This window comes from Nothobranchius furzeri, chromosome 4 (genome assembly GCF_043380555.1).
Source record: "Nothobranchius furzeri strain GRZ-AD chromosome 4, NfurGRZ-RIMD1, whole genome shotgun sequence".
In the NCBI taxonomy this organism is placed as follows: domain Eukaryota; kingdom Metazoa; phylum Chordata; class Actinopteri; order Cyprinodontiformes; family Nothobranchiidae; genus Nothobranchius; species Nothobranchius furzeri.
This window is the reverse complement of record NC_091744.1, coordinates 86,109,074-86,129,366: the sequence shown is the minus strand read 5'-3', so window position 1 is coordinate 86,129,366 and position 20,293 is coordinate 86,109,074. Positions and strand designations below refer to the sequence as shown.

Sequence of the window (20,293 nt, the reverse complement as noted above, 5' to 3'; positions counted from 1 at the left end):
GAAATATTAAACTTGTCTGTTTTTTAGGCATCGATTAGCAGGTACCATGTTAGTATTCTCCTCACAGAGAGCAGATTCAGAATGGATTTTTAAGCAGACATTTTGGTCAGATTTCCAGATGTGGTGAGTCCACACCTGTCTACTCTTTGCTTGAAACTGGAGGTCTTCAATCTGCGGCTCTGGAGCCACATGTGGCTCTTCACTCCCTCTGATGTGGTTCCAATTTACTTTAAGAAAGAATGACATGAGCCTGACTAGTAGTTATATTTAAGTTGATAACAGAGGAATGATTTAACTGCTTTTTCATGTATATATTTTTGGAACGAGCTCATGACGTTTCCACAGTAGAACATTACTAATGCAAGTTGCTTCCTGTCATTTCGTTATCAGAATTAGCTAAAAAATGCTTTTAAAATGCTATGATCTGTTTTAGCGCTGAGCTAATTGCTCGAAAACTTGCTATAATCCTTGTTGAACTCCAAAGAAACTTATTTATCTAATATAACTCGCTGTAAAGTCAGAACATAGTTTCACACATCCATTTGAATTCTGTAAAATTTTAAAATATATCATACAGTATTGTTATAACAGAAAATGCAGTTAGATGTACTTTATTTGAGTTTTTTCTTAGACAACAGGATGCACTAAACTTTATCGCCAACAATGCAGCCTATTTTACCCATTTTCAACATAAATGACACAGAACTGATGAAGCTCTGCATAATTCTAGTGTCATTTTCGTGTATAGAGTTTATTTCTATATTTGCTGTTGCCTAGCGATAGGTACCAAATTCTGTACATTTTAAAGGTACCGACCGAATTCCATAGTACCGACTGAGCATCGATTCACGTCATTTGAAACGGTGCCTCGTTTCGGTAACGTCCTTCATAACGAGAACTTGCCTAGACAGCTGCGCATGCGCAAGAGCGTCATGTCGTCGGTCGCTGCGAGCCAGTTGTAAACAGAGCAGCATGGTAGAAAGAACGCACGCTAAAGCTTGGGTCCACTTCACTAAATGTGATGGGTAACTGGGTGATGATGAAACCAGCGACAACGATCTAAGTGAGACATCTTCATCTTAATCTGCTTCGGTAGGTAAAAAAAATGTTTAAGATAACGTTAGCTTGATATGTTAGCTTCCGTTTTGCTAATGGTGCGTTCGCTTTCTCCTCGGAACTCCGAATTTCCAACTAGAAGAACATGAACGCGCTCTAAAGTTTGGCTCCACTTCACTAAATGCGACGGGTGATTGGGTGAAGATGAAACCAGCGACAACGATCTAAGTGTGAGGCATCGTTTTAATCTGCTCCAGCAGCTAAATAAACTGTATAAGATAACGTTAGCTTGGTATGTTGGCTTCCATCGCCACCATTGTTATCAGCTAATGGTGCGTTCGCTTTCTCCTCGGAAATTCTAACTTCCCAGTAGGAAAAATCAAATGAAAAAAGACGGTAAAAGGAATGAAGATACACAGTAAATTTAGTTCACAGTAAAGATGTTTGCCTCAGTTTAATTATCAGCTTATAAAACTACAAGGACGATGTTAAAATACAAACAGTTGTATGTTATTTATCGTGATATTCATCAAATATGGTTATATATTGAGAAAAATATATATTTAATTATAAAAGAGAATTAAAATAATAAACACTCAAAAGTATCGAAAATTGGTACCGTTAAGTACCGGTATCGATTCCTAGGTACCGGGAATTAGTACCGGATCGAAACTCTGAATCGTGAACGATCAGGTTGATTTCATGGCTCTTTAAAGAGCAAGTCACCCCCAAGTCAACTATTTTTTTCTGATAAACTGTATAAATGTGTGTCTAATGGTGCTGCAGACACGTGTAGTCAACAGTTTTGCACTTTAGTGTATCTTAGTTAAAATTTAAATTTTCTGCCTAAAACTGGCAGTGTTGTGCCGTTGTCAGGTAAAAACCCTGCACTGCATTTGATTTTAAATCTGCCACCGCTATTGGCTAAGAGGTATTCTATGATGTAAACTGGTACATTATGATGTCACAATGTCGTGAGTGTGTGTATTTGTTAGTGGCTCCACCCTCTCGGTCTGCTAGGCAACAGCATTTGTTGCATTTTTCAAACATGAAGTGGGAGTGAAGTACGCTTCTTGTAAGGGGTGACTTGCTCTTTAAGCGTAATATTTAATAGAAAGTAGATACGTTTGAGACAGATGACCACTTCTGGATGCTTTTCATGAACTTACACTAATGGTATAAAAATAAAACGCTTCTCTTTACCTGGCCAAGAAATATAACCAACTTTTGGGTTTTAGCTGCAATTTAGCCATAAAATCTCTGACTCTTGAATTTTTAATTGTATTCAGGCCTTCTGCCTGCGTACCGTTCTCACCTGCTGTGTGATCCGGCACTGGGGGTGTCCTCACTCTGCGTCCTCCTCAGGTTGGGTCGCTCCGGCTGCAGAATTTCTAGAAAACAAACATCACATCATGATGGTATAAACATGAACTACTGTAATTTATGAGCTTAGTGTTTTCATCCAGCACTGGAGCCGAGTTAGGAGCTTTCAACAAACCGGCATTAGCATCCCACGATTACTCAAGAAAAAAGATCTTTGATTGAATCATTATTTAAGTTTTATCCTCAGGCGAGGGAGGTATGACACCATGAGTACACAGAAGGCATTTGTAATATAAAATCCTGCAGTAGGGCGAGTAGGGGAAAAATCTGGCTAAATGTTTTCTCAACAGTAATTTATCTTTTCCACTAAAAGTCTTGAAACTTAAACAAGAGTTTAAATTTTGTAGATTTAGATGCAAAGTTTATGTTGCTACTTAGACCCTGAAGTTCGAACCATCCTGGAGGTCTAAACCCTGATGGTGTTTAGTCATTTCTCAATCAGCAGCAGTCAGAAAAAAAAAACACACACATTATAACTGATTATATTTAAAGGAGCTCCAACTGGCAGGATTGCACGTTTCGGTACACTCTTGGAGCTTTGCTGCACGTCCGTGTGCTCCTGTCATCTCTCTGCTGTCAGAGTGAGAATTAAGAAACAATATGTCAGAGAGGGTGAGCTTTAAAATAGCTGGGTAATAATAGTTAAACAAAAAGAAAGAGGAAAAGAGAATTCAGTAACACCAGGAGACGCTTTAAGCAGCACCATCGCTTTCCTCAACACCAGCATCGGTCTCGCTAGAGAGGATTTATCTGCTCTTTGAACATTAGAGGTCGGTGGTCCTCCTCGCAGCTGTCGGGGATGAGAGAGTGATCATGGGGGGGGGGGGGGGGGGGGGGGGGGGGGCTTAGACCCCTTTGTGTTTATAAAGAAATAATGAAATCCATAGAGCTTTCACACATGTGGCAGTGGAAATACAGTTAGTGGTTTAACACAGACCATTCATCCTGGTGTGTAAAACCTAGTCTGTGCTGGTTTGTGTGCGTAGTGGTGTGCGGTCGTGGCGGTGTGAGGGAATGTGTGACTTACAGCCCCAACTGTGACTAAAAACCGCAGGCCTGTAACATGTTTTTTATTAACACTCACTTTCTCCTGTGCACACAAAAAAACACCATCTCCCAGTGAGAGACGCTCACACCGGAGGCGCGAGCGCCGCAAACACTTTACACACAGATACAGTACGCCCTGCTATCTAGAGTAAAGCAAACAGCTCACACACACACACACACACACACACACAGAGTTCGGTGCTGTGGCAATGAAAGGCCCTCTTGTGTGCAGACCCAGTGGACATAGGGAAAAATAAACAGTGGTGTTGAGGAGAAGCCATTGTGTCACGGCCTGCTCACCGAGCCCATGACCCCCTCCATCCCCCAGAGCGGCGCAGGTCTAATACTGGTCTGGTGTGTGTTTGTGTGTGTGCTCCTGCACAAACACCTTTGCAAGTAAACCGAACAGAAACCTGAACTTAAGATCTGCAGCTAGAAAAGCGCTGGTTTACTTGTGTTGTAACAGTCATCTAACACTTTTATAGATTTACACTCCTTACAGCCTTACACTCCCTCCCGCTCTCTCAGGTCTGCTGATCAGCTGCTCCTGATTGTACCCAGGACTGAGCGTAAATTTAGAGGAGATCGCGCTTTTGCTGTTGCAGCTCCAAAACTGTGGAACGAACTTCCTTTAGAGATAAGACAGGCCAGTTCCTTATCTGTTTTTAAGGCACTCCTGAAAACACACCTGTTTACCCTGGCTTTTAATACCTTGTGAGATGTTGGTTTCTATTTTTTATTTTTATTTTAGCTGTTTTAGGTGATTCAAATCCGGTTTTATCAAGTTTTATCAAGTTTTTATTTTTTAATATAGGGCTAGTTTAATTTTATGTATCATGTGTTTTATTTATCTTTGCTGTTTTCTGTCTAGTCAATTGTTTTAATGTACTTTCTGTACAGCACTTTGTTCCTGTGCTGGGTCTTTTAAAGTGCTTTAGAAATAAACTGGATTGGATTGGATTGGATTTAGGATTGTTACTGGCATTAATCTGTAGATAATCTGTAAAGGACATTTCTGAATCATCTGTTCACATCTCATCGTTTTACCTGGGATTTCCCAACGTAAAGAATCAGCAGAAGGCTGGAGCATCTTACTGAAAATAAACTGCTCTGGTAATGATCAGGATTTATGATCCCACCACTACCTGGCTGAGTCAACATGTCTCAACACCTTTGGTAATCAGCAGCCTTAGATTAAAAAGGGCAGAAGTATGACTGGAAACAGCTAAAAGGAAGTCATTAAGAGTTTATTTTAGTTATTGGACAAAGACAGACAAAATAACACCCATTTCCTTTAGCGGGGACTCTTGACGGCACTCTCACTTCATTGACGCACTGATTGTAGCACGGCGCATTGGTGGCTGTTACTCACTGGTCTGGATGGCCTGCGTAAGTGTCTCCTGCTTGTGTGGAAAAGGAAGTTTGATGCGCGAGAATCAAACAGCAGCAGAGAGGGCCAACATTTCCAGAGTTAAAACCTTTCTGCGCTGGCTTCTGTTGCTCACCAGCTTTGAATGCAAGAGCTTGTTTATGAAGCTGGCCACATGCAAGAGTGTGTTTGTGTGTCTCGTAACGAGCTGCCAGAAAAAATGAGTAAAAACTTGGAACTGACAAAGCGACACTCAGAACGGGAACACTGGGTGCCTTGACACGGCAAAAGGCAACACACCTCTATCTGTATGCACTACATTCATCCAGCTCACATAAGCATGCATGCACACGCACGCACGCACACACACACACACACACTTGACCTTGTCATCTACATCCCTGCAAGACAGGGGAGGAACCCTCCACCTATGCACAACCCTTGGGGATCACAGGAGGCGATTGTACTGGTGAGCTGCAAGCAATGAGGCTCAATTACGCAATCCTCAGAAACAAATTAGACAAAAGCGCTCCTGATGTCGGTGATTATGTGTGTGGCGAGACTCCAAACGAGACGTGGGGGGAAGGTGCGCTCCAACCATTGAAAGTTAACCTTTAACCTGCACGCACGCTGCAGCTTTAACTGCATTTTAACAACTCGTTACGGCAGCCGTTTGCCTGCATTGTGAGTCGTGGTTTCACCTTTAAAGGAGAACTTCCATATTTTACCGAAACATGCTGCTTCAATTTTATGCTAAAAGTTTAACCAGAAGATAAACTTCTTCAGATGGACACCAAAGACTGGAAAAGGGGAAATGATTCACTTGGTTTGGAAAGAAACGAAGCATCTTGTTTACGGACATTAAAACCAGAGGGTGAAACAGATCTCACCGGGTTAGACGCTTTCAGCTCAGAAACACGCTCCCCTACTTCGCCACACTCTGCACTTAAGGGAAACAATACTTTAGGATTCGTTTGGTGTGTTTTTCATGCTTTAAGGCAATGACCCACAATTTAGATACAGATTCTGTCACCATTTCATAAATGTGATTGTATTCTCACAATTCTGAAGTGCAGCTAAAAATTTTCCATTTCCTTTATTAAAGCTGCTGTCTGGAGTTTTCCCTTTTCAGAAATGATGCATGAGTTTTCAGAAATCCATTATAGTGATTGTCTTATCATGTACTGTGGTGTAATGTAGGAGATAAGTAGTTTTTTTTTTTTTTGCTGAGCCCCCCCATCCCACAGAGCTCAATGCAATATGAAGTGAGCACTGGTCAGCAGCAACCAATAGTGTTAAATTACCGCTAATGTACAGACGCCAATCACAGAGCGTGCTCAAGCATTTAAAGACACAATGTGTAGTTTTTACCATTCATTTCTGGAAATATCCGTCAAAATGTTGTTGAAAATGAATGAAATGATGCTCAGTTGTTGAAAAATATTGATGGCTTTGTAACCATAAAAATCAGGTCTAAAATACATAGGAGCGGGTCTAAGTTTCTGGGCGATGCCATACTAGATGCCATGTTTCCGTGTACGGGAGCTCTTGAGGACAAAATGCATTTACTGATTTGTAACAAACGTTAACAAAACTTTCACCATTCTTAAATGTTGCTTTACACATTTACCTCTTCACTCACTGCCAGTATCTACTGCACCTTATTGCCAGGAAAAATACACATTGTCACTTTAACTTATTCACTGCCAATAAAGTCGTCATTTGCATGTTTTTACTGTGTGGGCGTCGGACGAGCCCCCACACAGTGAGAACAAACATGTCAGCTCTAAAGCCGATCTTCATCCGCGTACGTCACACGTCACATGATCAGGAAGCAGAACATCCATGTGTTAAGAGATCGTTTTGGGCCGCTGCTGTAAAAAAAGTGGGGCGCGAACCGGAAAAGCTTCTGCCGATCACAATTCAACAACGGATTATGAAAGAACGGATAACGCTCGAAACACGCGGATTCTTCCTGAGGTAAGAGGTGAGTCTACTCTTTGTTTTGGTTGTTTTGGCGTTGACATCATCCTAGCGTGCAACATCCTGTGACTCTTAAAAAACAGTAAAAACGGTGAGAAACGCTGGCAGCGAAGGGCTTTTCTGATCAGTAAACGGCTGGCGGCGAATGAGTTAAGGACGTACCTCAGTTGTTGCAGAATCGGTGACCTTTCTCATGGAAGAGAAAGTTTTAAAAATATAAATATATGAAAACAACATAACATGAGCATAATAATTATAAGTTAATGTGTTTTAGCTTTGTTTAGTTGGCTAGAGGAGCGCATTCATGAACGACATGCGTTGCTTTTGACCGTAAATACGGAAGTGAAAAGTAGGTGAGATACACATGTATGGCACTAGATGGAGCCATCAGATAAAAGAAAAAATACAGACAGGTACTTTAACTGCCTCAAAATTAACATTTTTAAAAATGCATTTGGTCTTTTACCGTAAGACCAACATAACAAAGATTTCTTTTTGCCTTCTGACACAATGAGTGTCTTTTCCAAGTGGAAACCGATGATATTCTAACAACTATATTTAATATTTAGTACATAGTAGTAAAAGGCTATTTGAGACAGCTGCTATTTCAAGTATCACCACCAGATGGCAGTAACTTTTACAGATTGCTCCTTTAAATTTGCTCTTCCCAAACGTAACTCAAGGCATTAATCGATCCGTTTCCTCCGTTCTGCTGTCGTTGTGAAGACACACGGTGCCTCTGAATGAACTCTTCATATCCAAACGTTCACAAAGAGACACATTTATACGACCGTGTGGTGGCAGGCCTCGGCCCTCACTGCTGGCCCTGTGTCCATTCAGCAGGACACACTGTGGTCTCTGTGCAACGCTACATAAAAAGCTGTGTGTGCATGTTGCATGGACTTGGCTACAGGTTTAAGTGCAGCTCAAAAACAGTGTCTCTGCTTCCAGACCTTAGAGCAGCGTAAAATGTTAGTGCAATGCATGGAAGAGAAAAATTGTGTTGACTGACAATGTGAATGCCTTGAAGCCTTCCTCCACTGATTGACTGGTCTTGTGAGAGTCCTGTAATGAGATTAGATGTTCTCCCATGCTGATGTAAAGGTTTATGGCTACAAGGTGAATAGGCTGCAGCTACACAGAATCAGAATATTCTTCAGGTATCAGGTGACTTTAAGTTGAACAGGATCCTTGACATGTTGGTTTTGGCACAACAGAAAAATGATTCAAACATTAGTCAAACTCTTGACTAAAACCCAGGCTTTGCTGAAATGAATAAACACACATATAGACTGGTCTTAACTGCTGGCAGGTGTGACTCTGCAGCAGAGAAACTCAAGCTGCAGACTTAATTACAGCAAGCAAATTGTGCATTTATTTCAGACACTAAAAATCTTTCACTGCTTGTGGGATACGATAACCAGAAGTGGAACGTGAATTAGCCTGAAGACTTGCAGAACAGCTGGAGGATTTAAGCAGACGTGCACCCAAGGTGGTGAATTTATAGCAGCTGATAACCTCAGAACCACGGCTGAGATTAAAAAAGATTACATAATTAATCTGACTCACAGCATCTTTGGTATCTAAAAAACCAGCAAAATATAAGTCGACAGCACATTCTGTTTTAATGAAACAGCAGAAAAAACGTAAAGAGTGTTTTGGCATAAAGTGTGTGTGTAAGAGAGATGACAAATGTTATAAATGCTGTTATTTGATTTTACCTAAAAGTCCAACCAAGGACTAGGTTTGCAAATTAGCCTTTGGCTAGAAAACCTCTGTACCAAACAACGGTTGCATCGCCATTACATGTAACATTGTCTTTTGTGCTGTCCTTGTTCAATAAACCAAATACAATACAACTATTAATTTAAAGCCCATGTGGCAAAAGAGGAAAGGTCATAAAAATATGGAAACAATGAGTCATTTTCCTAAAGATGCACAAACAGAAGCATGAGTCCATTTTTTCATATACTCTACATGTCAAGTGTGTGTGTGTGTGTGTGTGTGTGGCTGCTGCAATGTTACTGAATATTGAAGGAAAATTAGGAGGAGAAAGGGTGAGAAAAAGAGAAAGCGTTTAATATCGTGGTGTGTTCTGCAATATGAGACTGTCTGCATTTTTGTGGGAAGCCCGTGTTTATGTTTGCACTAAAAATCTTTACTGATGGGTAAAAAAACAGAAAACGTCATCTGTGAGCTTTGGTCTGCAACTCAGTTCTCCGTGGCTCATTACATGGGTACTCTAAATGTATTTGTAATCGGTTACTTTATTATCTTTGGCTGGTATCGTGTTGTGGTTTGTATTGGCTGGTGCTCTATTTTCTTTTGTTTTACACTTTTAAAACCTAAATTTTAGTTTTGTTGCTCCTTTCAACTTAACAAGGCTGTGGGTTCCATAAAACATGATAATCACTGGTCTCAGTGTGTGTGTTCTTGTACATACTACATACTGAGGACCATTTTCCCTACAATGTGAGGACATTTTTTGGTCCTCACTTTGCGTGTGTGTGTGTGTGTGTGTGTGTGTGTGTGTGTGTGTGTGTGTGCACGTGCGTGTGTGCGTGCGTGTATGTGTGCGTGTGCACGTGTGTGTGTGGTAAAGGCAGGACTCACTGTCTGCTGCTGTGCTGCCATTGGGCAGCGAGCCCAGATCAACAGCCATGCCGTCCAGGCAGACGTTGAGCTCGCCTCCTGCTACAACTGAGCCTTTGTTCTCCGTCTGCAGCACCAAACTCAGCTGAACGTTCTCCACTGGAGGGAGGAAGAACAGATGGATGGTCACAAAGTAAAAAGGTGAGTGACTGAAGGGAGGAGAAACTTTTGGTGAGACAAAGAAATTTTTTACAGGTAAAAAAAAAAAAAGGAAGGTGAGGAAAGATGGAGGAAGGGAACTGGATCATCAGCTCGCTTGTTACACTTTTCCCAGAAAGTGGATTAAATTCAATTCAAGTTTATTTATAAAGCGCCAAATCACGACAAGAGTTGTCCCAAAGTACTTCACACAGTAAACACTCCAATACAGTCGCTGCACCAAGTCACTGACTAGTGTCAGTCTTTACAGCAATCCTCATACTAAGCAAGCATGCAGAATGGATCATCTGATCAACTACATACAAATCTATTATTTCTTTATAATTAATATACAGTAATATTATATTATAAGCAGGAATGGCCTGCTGTCATTAAGACCTTTTAGTTGAATCCAGCAGCAGAAATCTGCAGCAACAGCTGTAAAATATTGTGGAACTGTTGCTAACTGAAGTGTTAACCCACACCGCCTCGCCAAAATAATAATCATTTTAAAAAACCTCGCCATCTGGACTTAACTAAGTCAGGAGCATTTCTTTGGAAAAGTGCTGCAGCGATTAACGTGTTTCAGCTGATGTCACATTAATACAACTCAAACTGATGCGGCGAATACTTAATTGTTCCCGAACAGGCAGAACACGGGTTCTGTTCATGAGGAAATGACAAGATTATATAGTCAAAGTTTTTCTACTTGAAGCAAACAATAAAAAAGGAGATTGCTTAGTTTGAGACAGGTTCCAGTTCTGAGTTTTCAAATTGATGTTCAAAGTGGGTTAGGGTTAAATTATAAATCCATAACCGGAACATACGCCTTTCAGAAATGACGTGGAACTTCATCAAGAGACAACCAAAGAAGCCCAGTGGTCTTTTATTCAAGGGCTCCTAGATAAGGGAGACATTTACACCAACAACAACGTGATCAGGCTTTTTGTTCTTACTTTTGCCATCGTGTGTGCGCAGTGTGTCCAGCAGGTCTATGGTGGCGCTGCCCAGCAGCTCCTTTCTCAAGGTGTGGCAGGTCCACAACTTTAAGTCCAGACGACTCTGGGGCGTTACATTTCTGCAGAATACAAGGAAACACAAGCACACACTCTTAATTAACAGAGGCCTGGTATAACTCTAACACACTCTCTAATGAGTTTTAAGTAGATCAGTTCAACACAAATTGCAGAAAACAGAGTTCTGTTTCAAATCCATATGTTTCCCTTCGAATGACATATTTCAGTGTGAAATATTGAAACGAACCGTTTAAAAAACTTGATTTATGCACCAGAATGAAATTATTTTAATTTGAAGATAAACCAAAACTAGCAGTTCTATAACAGAGGAGTTTATGTAAAACTGGACCTCACTTGCAATAGATTTTAATTAACATATAATTGTTTTGTTTTTCTGATATGTGTGAGTGTGCTCGCATGTGCTTCGTGCGTGTTGTTCTCACAGAGTGAGGTCTTCATTCCACTGCAGCTCCAGGTGTCCGGTGCGTTTGCCTGTTTTTTTGGTTTCACTCGTCAGACCATCAGCTGTCACCTCAACGAAGGAGCTGAGCCGAGAGTGGCGGATCGGCAGCTTGGGAGACTGGGGCTTCGCTGACACCACTGCAGTCACATCAACACGCACGTCAGCAGGAAAAAAAAAACACGTTTTTCTACCACTGCTGCATTTGATGGAAAATAATCTGGAATTTTCAGGTTTTTACTGGTTTTTATTAGCAGATTGTTGGTTTTGCTATTATTAAATCTCTGCATTTTAGACACTTATGAAATGTTTTTAATAACTGTGCTTTGAAAACGCAAAAAAATAAAAATACACACATTTCTAGATTGCTAAATGTAAAACAGATATGGATTTAAACGAATACCAGTTTCATGTAGGTCTTATAAATGGGGGAAGTAGATTTTTTTATATAAACATCTAGGGCTGGGCATAAATGGAAAATTTATTGTTATCGGAATTTCTGACTTTTATCGAGATCATTTTTCCCACGTCAATAAATATGATAATAAAAAAATGAAAAGATGTGTGTAGGTTGGCGGCGTTCATGTCCCTTTAAGAAGCTGTAGCAACACACGTGACAGCCCCATCTAGTGGACAACTTTTGTTTCTGCGCATACCCGTAGTTATCGTCCATTATCGTTATCGAGGTGCAATCCTCAATATATCGTGATATTGATTTAGGCCGTATCGCCCAGCCCTATAAACATTAGGGATGTGACTCTCAGAGCAACCCACGATTTAATTCGATTCCAATTCTCGGGGTGCAGATTCGATTCAGAATCGATTCACAATCAGTATTAACAAAGAGTGTCAACTCCAGGATGAACTACTTTGTTGTGCAAGTTAGTTAAAGCTATGGGACATTTTTATTTGACTTTAAACTGGTCGTGCTCCAAAAACGCAAATAAATAAAGTGATTCTAAAACTGTAAACAGAAACAATCTTTTGACCAAAAGGCAGCATTTATTTTTGCTTACCTTGTAAAATATAACAAATCTGTAGTTGCCTAACAGTAGCTTTGAAAGTAATACGGGCAAATACTTTTCAAGTATGTGTAGGAACAAGTTTAACATTTGAGTCCTCAACCTGTTTAAAAAAGTGTCTCAGATTTCTTACAAAGGAAAATGTTTTCTCTCATTTATCAATAACTACAAATAAACACATGAGTAATCCTGAGTACTCACTTATCAACTTAGAAAATAAATATGAGAATATCTCAAATTTCTGAGTATGGAAAAAAATTCAGCAGATTCAAAAATAAATCATCCCAATTTATGGGACGACAAAAGTAAACGGAGTACTGACTCTCCTAACAAAGACTAAAAAAACATACAAAAGTGCATCTCAAACCTGTAACATGCTAAATATTTGAGTTCCTGGAATCGATTCTGAATCTTTATAAATAAGAATCCCGACTCAGACTTGAATGGATTTTTTTCAGCACCTCTAATAAACATCCTTTGAAAACGTTGGGAATTTTCCTAATATGACTCTAATCCTATTGAAATAGGTTAAACCTTTGTAGATATTTTAGAGTTTAATGTGTTAATTTGGTTTTACATGCAAATCTTTCATAAAGAAATATTTTTCCTACCAAGAAAACCATTTTGCCTGAGCTAATTTAAAGAAACATTAATTTAAAATAATAACTTCAGCACAAACTACAGTAAATGCTATTTTCAAAGAACTTAGGATTTACCGAAATACAAAAAGTCCTTAGAAAGTTTTGAGGCACATTTTCTGTCTTCTCAGAAAAAGATGTAAAACACCAAACAAACACAAACAAACAGCGCCCTCTAATGGACAAATGTATGATGTGCTGCTCTTAAAGTGATGGCTTCTCTTTCACACATTCTCAGAATCTTGTTGCAGCACGTTTCTGTCCGACAAGAGCTGAACTGTTCATCAGGAAGCTGAGGAATGCACCAGGCCAAGAGAGTAAATAACTGATGCTAAATGAAAAATACACATTATAATAATTACTTCTTAAAATAAAAAATAACTAAACTGGTTGATGATCTCTGATTATCTGAAAAAACAAATATGACTTTTATAATTTTACATTGGTGGTGAAGAGAGCTGAGCTAGAAGGTGAAGCTCTCGATTTACCGGTCGATCTACGTTCCTACCCTCACCTATGGTCATGAGCTTTGGGTAGCGACCGAAAGAACGAGATTGCGGATACAAGCGGCCAAAATTAGTTTTCTCTGCAGAGTGGCTGGGCTCTCCCTCAGAGATAGGATGAGAAGCTCGGTCATCTGGGAGGGGCTCGGAGTAGACCCGCTGCTCCTCCACATCGAGAGGAGCAAGTTAAGGTGGCTCGAGCATCTGGTAAGGATGCCTCCTGGACGCCTCCCTGGTGAGGTTTTCCGGGCACGTCCAACCGGGGGGAGACCTAAAGGTAGACCCAGGACACGGTAGGGGGACTATGTATCTCACCTGGCCAGGGAACGCCTTGGGATTCCCCCGGAGGAGCTGGCCCAAGTGGCTGGGGAGAGGGAAGTCTGGGCCTCTTGCCTACTGCCCCCGTGACCCAACTCCAGATAAGCGGATGAAAATGGATGGATGGATGGATTAAAACAGAAGGGTGGACAAACGCCAGATGCAGTAAAATCGAAGGTGTGGACAGCGGTAAAGGAAGCAGGAAGATAAGCAGATATAGTAAACAAAGGTTGAGGTCAGATCTGTAACTGATGATGAGCAAAAATATAAATATTTTCATCATTGTTCTATAGTATGTCACGTGTTTCTACAGCCTTTTTTTATATATACAGTATACATTTATATTATTTGTTTGTTTGTTTGTTTTTTTTTGGGGGGGGGTCCAATCATGATTTTTACTCCCAATCCAATTCCGAGTCATTTGATTTTAAGAATTGGCCGATACTGAGTCCCGATTTGATACTTTAAAAATGCATAAAAAAAGAACACACTAGAGTTGTCCTTTAAGTTTTTTTAAATAATTTGCATCTCTTTTTTTCCGTATTTATGTCATTTCTTTAGTTTGCTTGCCATAAAACATCACTTTAGGAAGTACATTAATAAGAGACATGTTAATATTAAGAATGAATGTAAGAGTAGCTTTGTTGTCGCTCATATTTCAAGTCATGTACTCGGTGTGCAGCTGTTTTCAGCGACAGGGATGGCACAGCACATGACAGTCAGCAGCAGAGTCACTCTTTTCTACAAAACACCTGTAGAGCTGCTGCGTCTGTAAAGGTAGGAAGATAAAGTAGATCACACCGTGACTCAAGGAGATTGCAGAACCAGATGTTTGCAACCACAGACACTCATCCAGCGTGATAAATAGGAAGTTAAAGGTAAAGTTCCATTAGTCATCACACACTAGTGAAATTCAGCTGAGCTGAGCTGTGGCCACGCTTGAGAAATATTTGGTGGTTTACACCCCAATCCAACCCTTTAAAGCTGAGTGTCAAGCTGAGAGGCACTGGGTCCCATTTTTTGAACTGACTGGGATTCGAACCCTGATCTCCCAGTGCCAGGGCCGACACTCTGGGACTACGAAACTGAATGAGGAGTTTAAGTTTAGCAAGAAATCAAGTAGATTTTTCTGCACCTTGGATCATGGCCATGAAGCCAAAGATAGATTGAAAAAGGTCATATGTGCAGCTTTACTGCAATTAAGGGACCTGCGTGTGTGTGTGTGTGTGTGTGTGTGTGTGTGTGTGTGTGTGTGTGTGTGTGTGTGTGTGTGTGTGTGTGTGTGTGTGTGTGTGTGTGTGTGTGTGTGTGTGTGTGTGTGTAGTCACTTATTATTCTACACCGGATGATTTGATCTCTTTATTACTGGCTTTCATTCTAATGGGTATTGAGTTTGTTTTCTTTATTTTTTTCAAGTGTAAACACAGCTTTGGTAAACACGTTACTTAAATGTGTGGAGATGAGTTCTAGCTAATGTAAAATAAAAACTACAGATATTTTACTTCTCACTGCCTAACAGCTCGATAAGGTGACTAAACCATGTTACCTTTCAGAATCAACTGAGACTTTTCTGTGGTCTGGGCACTGCCAGGTCTGGTCACACTGGCAGCTGCCATGACATCACAGCTCTGCAACACAACAACAAATACACAATATATTACAAAATACACTCCCTACTTCACACGCAGAGATTATTTCAGATGAATGACTTATCTCCCCCTCTGTGTGTGTGTGTGTAGGGGTCTTCACTTTCCAAACTCACAACTGCCCTTATTTAATGTTTTGATGTATATTTTATAAGCATTACTTTATTTATTTTATTTTTTTCAATAACAAATAAAAAATAAAAGATTACAATTCACAAAATAGTGTGGCTTAATCAATGTCAGTCACTCACTGCAGAGATTTGTTCCTGCAGAGTCACCTTGGACTAAGTCACAATATTCTCTGGAACAGTATTCAACGGGGAATGCATTACATTATATACAGCTAAACTCTAGAGCGATCCTGGTGAGTCTGTAGGGTTTAAATGACCATCAAAGAATAATCGAGGAAAATATCTTAAAAACAAGCCAATAAGTCCCTTATTCGGATACTGATTACACTCTTTAAACACTCTTGAGCCTTTCCTTGTGTCTTTAAATGTAGTTTTAAAAGATGCATTCTTGAGAAATTTTAACTGATATTGAGCAATCTCTTTTTTTCTTAGTTTCCTCGACAAAAGTACACACACACACACACACACACACACACACACACAAACATCTATATATGGGGAAGGTCAAGGTTTTTGCTGCACCAAGGTGACTGCAGCTGGCTTTTCAATCAGACCACACAAAATCCTGAGCCTTATGTATTTTAGCCATAAAGTAAAGGATATGTGGGTGTTTTAACTACTAAAACGTTGTGTAGCTGCGGACGATCGGATGAGGATTACCACAACATAAGCGGTAACATCATCTCCTGTCAAGATAATACAGGGAAACCAGCTACATACAAGCAGACACACTGTCTCAGCATAACATGTCTGAGCATTACACTAAAAGGTAAACAACAAACAACCGCATCTATTGCCTTCCATTTATACCCTAACCGGAAAGTCTAAAAACACAAACACGGAAGATGATAAAGGTATTTCTTTACATCACGGTCAATGAAGGATTGGGAAACCTTGACACTTCCGGTCATTATTTTCAAACTAAAATATTCCTCGAAGATTTTGAGCATTTGTGATTTATGTGCGCCGTCGCCAACATACATCAAAGCTAATAAAAAAGTCTATATAGACGTAATCTATTAATTCGTTTGTAAATATAATAACAAATATTCGCGCAAAATTGTCAATTAATGATATGCGCATGTATGATGCTGTAAATTTCTCGAGAATCTACTTAAAACTACTAACAGAAAAATTATATTAGATTAAATAATCAACATAAGAAACTCAGCATATTTTACAAACTAGGCGAATATAAATAGCATTTGTCTTATTAATTACGCAGTTTAATAAAACATCTTTTATTTTGAAGAATCATCCAACATTTCCGTTCAGACATATTTTATCAAGCTAACTTGATGTTTAAGAGCTAACGTTAGCGGAAAGCTTCGTAGCTCGAATTTACAGAAGGACGGGTCAGTAAAATCTGTTCAAAACAGAGAAGAGCTGAGCTTCTTGATTCGTTTTCCGTAACGGTGGACATTAAATGCCCTGACATGCTAAAAACTGAAGCGTGAATGTAATAATTTCTGTACCTTTTTTTAGCTGTGGTCCACCGTTGTCGCTACTGAACTTTCATTTCCGCCTCAGTGACAAAACCACGTGACCATGGATATTTTCATTGCACAAAGGATTGTGGGTCATATTAAAAAAAACACCACCACCTTGGCTAAAAACATTAAAAATGTACTTGGTACAAATATGGATCGGATGGAAAGCTGTCTAGTTTTTCTGTTTTATTTATTTGTTTATTTTAGCAGTCTAGTTTTATGAATAATAGGGGTCAGGTGCAATGTGTGATGGGTGGTAGCCGAAGGAGGGGATCTTGGCAGTCTGATCCTTGGCTGAAGCTGGCTCTATGTTGGGGTTTAACCCAGTGAGTGAGAGACTATGTGTAGGGGGCGGGTCCTGACTGTCGTCTGTGCTTATGCACCAAACTACTAGCCTATATATTCACATATATAGTCTGGCTTGCCAGGCTACCAAACTACAGTTCAGGCTAGTCACCCTTTTTGGAGTCCTTGGAGGGGGTGCTAGAGCGCACTCCTTCTGGTGATTCCCTCGTTCTGCTGGGGGACTTTAACGCTCACACGGGCATTGACTGAGACCTGGAGAAGTGTGGTGGGGAGAAAGCCCCCCCCCCCCCCCATTTGATTTTGTTTTGTTATTAGACTTCTGTGCTCCTCGTGGATTGTCCATAATGAATCCAAACGGGTTCAAAGGAAGGCAACTGGGAGTCCATAATGAACACTAGGTGTCCATAAGTGTTCTAGGCACCAGGATACTTTAGGCTGCAGATCAATGATTGACTTTGTTGTTTCATCTGATCTGCGGCTGCATGTTTTGGACACTCAGGTGAAGAGAGGGGCAGATCTGTTAACTGAACACCACCTGGTGGTGAGTTGGCTTCGATGGTGGGAGAGGATGCCGGTCAGACCTGGCGGTCCCAAACGTATTGTGAGGGTCTGCTGGGAACGTCTGGCGGAGTCTTCTGTCAGAAGGAGTTTCCATTACCACCTCTGACAGAACTTCCCAAATTTTCTGAGGGAGGCGGGGGATGTTGAGTCTGAGTGGGCCATGTTCCGGGCTTCCATTGTCGAGGTGGCTGGCCAGAGCTGTGGCCGCAGGGTCTTCGGTGCCTGTCGTGGTCGCAATCCCCGAATCCGCTGGTGGACACAGACGGTTAGGCATGCCATCAAGCTGAAGAAAATGCCCTTTTATAGTCACCTGTGTGCTGGACACCTCTTAAATTAATCATAAACTCATCTGTGGTTGAATGCCTGTTAATTCTAATTTTGTAGTCTTAAGTGTGGCTTTTCTCCTCAGACAATAAATGGGGTATACTCATTTTTGCAACATGGGCATGAATTGTACTGTATTGTGATTTTATTTCTAACATGCAGCACTGTACAAAGTGAATGAAGGGTTAGGGATTACACAGATTACACAACAACAAACAGGACAATAATAAAAATCAAAATAAAGCTAATTTTACTTATCTACATCTTTTTTGGATTTTTACTTATCTACTTTGTTTTTACCTGTTTTTTCCACCAACTTTGAGCCACATGCTTGAAAAGGAGTGGGAAGAAGTACACACTTATGAACCCCCACTCCTTTTCCACGGATCACACCTAATCCATCCTACACTGAACACATTCTCATTGTCGTCTTTATCTCCTAGTCAAAATAGGTAACATAATGTTGAAATCCATAAATCAAAAGCTAACTCAAATCAAACAAATTCTTTCTCTTTATACCTCCTTATAATCATTATTTTTATTCCTGTTTGAACTGCCTGGGCATTGCTTTAATTCTATGTTCAAACTGTCCCTTAGCTACACCACACACACAGAAACACAAAAGTGCTTCCTATTGGTACACGCCTTAATGATTTTAAATAGACTAAAACCTTGTAAATTATATCCACCTTCTCTGAAAGTAAACATGTTTTGAATGAGTCCTGGTAGTTGATTATTTTTAGCTTTATACTTAATATGTGCTGTTTGATATTCCACAAGATCTTGTAAAAATTATGAATGTGTATGATTCTTAAAACGTACTTTATGAATGATTCTAACTGCCTTTTTCTGAAGAATGACCAGTGAGTTTAGTGTAGTTTCGTAGTTATTACCCCAGATTTCTGCACAGTTGCTTCAATGTGGTGAAAACAGTGAAAGAATGTGGAGTGATGGACGATCTAATACCCGTTTAGTTGTGTTTAATACTGAAATACTTCTAGATATTTTAGAAGGAATGTATGTAATATGTGCTTTCCAATTAAATTTCCCTTCTATTACCACACCTAAAAATCTGTTTTCATTAGCCCTTTCAATCTCTACACCATTATATCATTTTTTGCATTTTTATTTAATGTGCTGTTTCTGAATATTATTATTTTAGTTTTCTTCAACTTTAATGAAAATTTGTTTCTATCTAGCCATGCCTTTATTTTGTTTATTTCTGTAGTCATCGTTTTGAATTGGAATTGCAAATCATCTCCAGAACCAAAGATATTCGTGTCATCAGCAAAAAAAAAAAAAAAAAGAGTTTTAACACTCTGGAGACTTGACAGATGTCAGTAATATCCATCCATCCATCCATTTTCATCCGGAGTCGGGTCGCAGGGGCAGTAGCCTAAGGCGGGAGGCCCAAACTTCCCTCTCCCCAGCCACTTGGGCCAGCTCCTCCGGGGGAACCCCAAGTCGTTCCCTGGCCAGGTCCCTCCACCGTGTCCTGGGTCTCCCTTTAGGCCTCCTCCCGGTTGGACGTGCCCGGAAAACCTCACCAGGGAGGCGTCCAGGAGGCATCCTGACCAGATGCCCGAGCCACTCAACTGGCTCCTCTCGATGTGGAGGAGCAGCGGGTCTACTCCAAGCCCCTCCCGGATGACCGAGCTTCTCTTCCCATCTCTAAGGGAGAACCCAGCCAGTCTTCGGAGAAAACTCATTTCGGCCGCTTGTATCCGCGATCTCGTTCTTTCGGTCACTACCCAAAGCTCATGACCATAGGTGAGGGTAGGAACGTAGATCGACCGGTAAATTGAGAGCTTCGCCTTCTGACTCCACTCTCTCTTCACCACGACAGACCGGTACAACGCCCGCATCGCTGCAGATGCAGCACCAATCTGCCTATCGATCTCACACTCAAGTTTTCCCTCACTCGTGAACAAGACCCCGAGATACTTAAACTCCTCCACTTGGGGCAGGACCTCATCCCTGACCCGGAGAAGGCATTCTACCCTTTTCCGAATCAATGTCATTAATATATATATTTTTTAAAAACATTTTGGGCCTAAAACTGATCCCTGTGGGACCCCAAAAATTAGGTCTGTGTAGGAAGGAGCCCACTTCTATGGCACATCGGAAACATACATCAGATGTTTCAGGTTTACCCTTATGAACCTTTACTGGGGTCAAATATAGCTGATGGAGGAAATTATAATGAACAAGCCTGTATCGTGCATTTATGGTGGTCAATACACTAAGCAA

At 40.5% G+C, this 20,293-nt stretch overlaps 1 protein-coding gene across 2 annotated transcripts in view; it reads right to left on the bottom strand.

The window, feature by feature from the left end:
* wwp2 (WW domain containing E3 ubiquitin protein ligase 2) overlaps positions 1-16,923 on the bottom strand; it is a 54,861-nt gene extending 37,938 nt beyond the window's left edge. For both annotated transcript variants that reach the window (XM_015965335.3, XM_015965336.3), the window contains exons 1-6: positions 16,838-16,923; positions 15,132-15,213; positions 11,088-11,244; positions 10,585-10,706; positions 9,452-9,589; positions 2,372-2,447 (exon numbers count right to left, since the gene is read on the bottom strand). In XM_015965335.3, coding sequence (XP_015820821.3) covers positions 2,372-2,447; positions 9,452-9,589; positions 10,585-10,706; positions 11,088-11,244; positions 15,132-15,201 — 563 coding nt within the window. In that variant the 5' untranslated portion in view covers positions 15,202-15,213; positions 16,838-16,923. The remainder of the gene's footprint in view (positions 1-2,371; positions 2,448-9,451; positions 9,590-10,584; positions 10,707-11,087; positions 11,245-15,131; positions 15,214-16,837) is intronic.
* Positions 16,924-20,293: the final 3,370 nt, after the last annotated feature.